Source organism: Henckelia pumila, chromosome 4 (genome assembly GCF_033568475.1).
Source record: "Henckelia pumila isolate YLH828 chromosome 4, ASM3356847v2, whole genome shotgun sequence".
Classification (NCBI taxonomy): Eukaryota; Viridiplantae; Streptophyta; class Magnoliopsida; order Lamiales; family Gesneriaceae; genus Henckelia; species Henckelia pumila.
In genome coordinates this window covers 151,653,837-151,658,279 of record NC_133123.1, presented here as the reverse complement: position 1 = coordinate 151,658,279, position 4,443 = coordinate 151,653,837, and the positions used below count along the sequence as shown (strand labels likewise).

General features: G+C 30.0%; 1 protein-coding gene across 1 annotated transcript; it reads right to left on the bottom strand.

The window, feature by feature from the left end:
* Positions 1-1,209: 1,209 nt before the first annotated feature.
* Positions 1,210-1,905, bottom strand: LOC140862077 (uncharacterized). The gene has a single exon (XM_073265080.1). The coding sequence runs from the start codon at positions 1,903-1,905 to the stop codon at positions 1,210-1,212; it is 696 nt and encodes a 231-aa protein (XP_073121181.1).
* Positions 1,906-4,443: the final 2,538 nt, after the last annotated feature.

Here is a 4,443-nt window from a genome sequence, read left to right as displayed (position 1 = left end):
ACAAGTACTTGCGCGCGCGATGCTAAATCCACCAACGATTCCTTACAGTAACGTAACTCGATGAGTTGAAGTGAATCTATTTGTATACGAAAACAATTTTGGCCTTAAACATCTTTTAATACTTAAATTCTGGAAAATTATAACAAAATTAGCCTTATCATTAATTTTACGGTTAAATATATAAGTTTATTATTTTTCTTAATTAAATTAAAATATCTACTTTAGTAATTAGATATTTTATACGAATTATTAACATATTAAAAATACGATACGAAATTGTAGAAAATAAATGAGGCATTTGAAAACAAAAAATATTTTTTGCGTTAATTAATTTTATTTTTATTTTTCATGAGTTAAATATTTAATATCATTTTTACATGAGTTAAATAATACAAAACTAAATTAAGATAGATTAAGACAAAATAATATTTACCAATTACAAAAATTAAATTAAAAATCAGATCAGATATGATAATTATAGATTAAATTACAAAAAAAAATTAATTATCTTTTATTCTGTAAAACATCATTATAAAAATACAAAAACATTTAATCGTAATTTAATTAAAAAAATCTCATAAAAACCTATTACAGTCAATTTTTTTATTTATCCAAAACTATCACAACTAAACAAATATTCTTTTATCTTATCTACACTTATGAATTTTTAAATGATTAAGTCTTAATTAAGATAAAAAAAAATATTACAATTTTTTATTTTAAAAAATCTATTTAAATATCATATGCAGGAGTTTTACAAAATTATAATATTTGAGACTTTTAGTCTTTAATATTTAAGATCATTTATATGAAAATACTTTAATTAAATATATAAATGTGTTATATGTCATATATAATATCTATATATTATGTCATATCTGTAGCAAGTGTGTCTCATCCTGATTAGTATTATTGTATAGACGAAGGTATAAATATATTATTTATTTAATTTTTACCAATATATTCAAGTATTTTTGGATCATCATCTTATTTGAAAGAAGAAAAAAATACAAAATTAATGATCCTAAATATTTGTTTTTAAACGAGATGATCAGTTAATCGTGTCAAAAAGTCCTCCGATTATTAACTCAAATAAAGGATAAAACAAAACTCTCGCTTCCAATTATCTATTCTATTCCATACCCCAAAAGAAAATAACATATAATAATATATACATAGTAAACTTGATGCATGCATGCATGCACCAAATTAAACTCCATCGAATGATGCAATGAAATCGCTTTCTCTCTTAATCACACAATCTTCCGGTTTTTTGGCTAGCTCGCCGGAGCTTCCGTCGCTCGGAACCCGGACGACCAAATCCGGGCAAAGAACCCTGTAAGTACCGTCTTCCGACGAATGATGACCCCACACTATCCCAGAAATGAACCACAAGTTGAAACTCACGTTCCCTTTCCTCCCAATCTCCCCTTTGATCCCATCTACCACCCATTGATCCACATCACCTGCAGCAAACTTGATCACCAGCGATGTCTTGTTCCGGGCCTTGTGGGAGAATCCGGGGATCCCTCTCTGGGAAAGCAACTCGTACTTGTAATACACGGAGGCCACAGTGTTTTCGTAGCTCAGAGAATATCTCACATTGGGATTCGACACCTTGAGCCGGACTTCGGAGTCCATGAACAACAGGCGGGATCCGTTGGTGGTGAAGGTGAAATTCGAGAGGGAGAATGAATCTACCGAGAAATCGGGCTCGATAGGCGGCGACAATCTAAGGATCAACGTGATGGCGACGATCGCTGATACTACCACAAAGGTAATGGCGATAAATATTCCCAGAGCTACTAAGATATTGCTTAAGTTGGCGATGAATATTGGTGCGGAGTAATTGGGGCGGACAATGTAGTCGGAATTATGAGAAGGAGCGGCGGCGGAGCCCTCCATCGGAATAAAATCTACCTGGAGATTTTTCTGTTTCTAAAGCCTGTTTCCTTAGAATATTAATCTCAATATATAAACATTAATAGAGTTTTTGTTATAGTAAGCTAAGGAAACTATCGACAAGGATAAGATTGAATATTTTAAAATAGGTAAAAACTTCTATGAGACGGTCTCAAGGTCATATTTATGAGACTGATCTTTTATATGGGTTATCCATTAAAAAGTATTACAATTTATGTCAAAAGTATTAGTTATTATTATAAATATGAGTACAATTGACCCGTCTTACGGATGAAACTGTCTCACAAGAGTGTTACTCTTAAAAATAAAAATTACTTTAAGATGATTAATATATATATATATATATATATGTGTGTGTGTGTGTGTAAATATGTCTTATTTATGACTAAGATATTGTAAAAAGTTATTTATTTTTCTTTGTCTGTAATTTTGAATTTTTAAACGATCCTATAATACTCGTAGTTCTAACATTAAGACATCGTTCTGTTCACGGTATTACTAATATAAGTATAACTCATTTCATCACATTCCACGTTCTTCTCATCATATTATTTATCTATATATTAACTATTTATTTTACATCAATCAAATCATTAATTATTTATCTAACATCTATCAAATCATTGAATTCAAATTACTATATTACCCCATATAAATAATATAATTTTTATTTTATTTATTGTTAAAAGGACAAAATAGTCATTTAACATTTTTATATAAAATTTAATCAATCAAATCAAATAAACCATAATCTATCAATCAAATCCAATATAATTTTAACTATCATTTTTTATTTATTTTTATTACATTATACTACTTATTTATATATTACTTATATCATACCTCAAACCAAACGGTGCCTAAAGAATGTTATAATCTAGATTTTTCACACACAATTATTTAACACACGGAAATTTTTTTTTAAATTATGTCTTTCTCTTCAAGAAATTTTTAGAGTTGTTTTGGGAAAAGTTTTGTCTTTCTCTTCAAGTAATTGTCGAGATGACAAAATCTCATTAGGGAAACTAACGTCCTTTAATTTGTACGTTTTTTCACTACATTAATCGAATTTCCCTTTTTTTTTTAATTCCATAATTATTCTTTAGTAGTGTCTTGAAATTTAATAATTCCAATATCATATATGTCCCATATTTAAAAAATTATGAACTTAATTTTCACCATGTCATTGAAAAAAATAATAACAAACGGATATCGAATTTTTAAAATAATTTTTTTAAAAAATCATCGGAGCAATGCATAAATATGCATGCTTTTGAATCAGTCATGTCAAATTTCGAATTTTTAATTTGGAATTGAATTTGATATAATATTCAAAATTTTACTTTGGATTGGGTAAGTATGGCGAGATAATGTTCGAATATTTGATACCTCAACGTTCAGTTGGCAATTACATTAATGACTGGGAGTCTGGGGACTGGGAGGGGTCTGCATAGATGAATAAGTAACAGAGAATTATCATATTTGAGACGATACGTGTCATTAGGATAATTTTGCAATTTGCAATCAAATTTGTACGTTACATATTTTTTTTTATTAACGAGATCCTACACTAAAGGTAATACTCAAATCATACGTCCAATTATTCATATATCTACACAGAGTACACATTGACGTAATTAATGATATATAATAAATAATAAAATATTAAATATATAATTAGGATAATACTCGTAAGATAGTGCGAACTCTACCACATTTTCTTTGGATTATTTGTTTATATCATTAAAGATTGGGAAAATTACTTTTTGGTTCTGTATATTTATCACTTTGCGATTTCAGTCTTTTATATTATCAAATTTCAGTTTTAGTCCGCTATCTTTATTTTTTTGGAAATTTTAGTCCTTTTTTCGACGTGGCGCTGACGTGGCACCCATTCAGTGCTGATGTGAAGCTGACGTGTACAGTGCCACATAAACATTTTCGAATAAAAAGGACCGAAATTACCAAAAATCAAAACATTCAGGACTAAAACTAAAATATGAAAACATAGAAGATCAAAATTGCAAAGTGACAAGTGTACAAGACCAAATGTGCAATTTTTCCTTAAAGATTCTTATATTTACAGAATTTGATTGATAGATTTGACTGCGTGACCTATGCATGGGCTCGGGTCGGTGGCCACACCACTGAGTTCCTCTCCCCGTGGAATGATCGTCTTAAAGTGAGACTTGCGTCTTGATTCTTGTTGGGCCAACTATTCTGGGCTAGCGATTCAGTAACATGTGAATTTCTTTTCCTTTTTTTTTTACTCCCAAAATTGAGTTCGAAATTGTAGTTGTGTTTAATATTGATAATGAATACTTGAACACAAAAATTCTAGTGAATATGGATAGATTGTTCAGGACCCGTGGGTCTTCTACCTCCACGCAACATTGCTACGTCAAGGCTTTCGCCCATTGCCGAAAATTTCTTACTGCTACCTCCCTACAAGAGTCTAGGCCGTGTCTCAATCCCAATGTGATTGATCATCCTCTCGCACCAGCTACTGAAGCTATTGTT

Coding starts and splice junctions, on each gene's coding strand:
- LOC140862077 (XM_073265080.1), bottom strand. CDS start 1,905: ATGGAGGGCTCCGCCGCCGCTCCTTCTCATAATTCCGACTACATTGTC.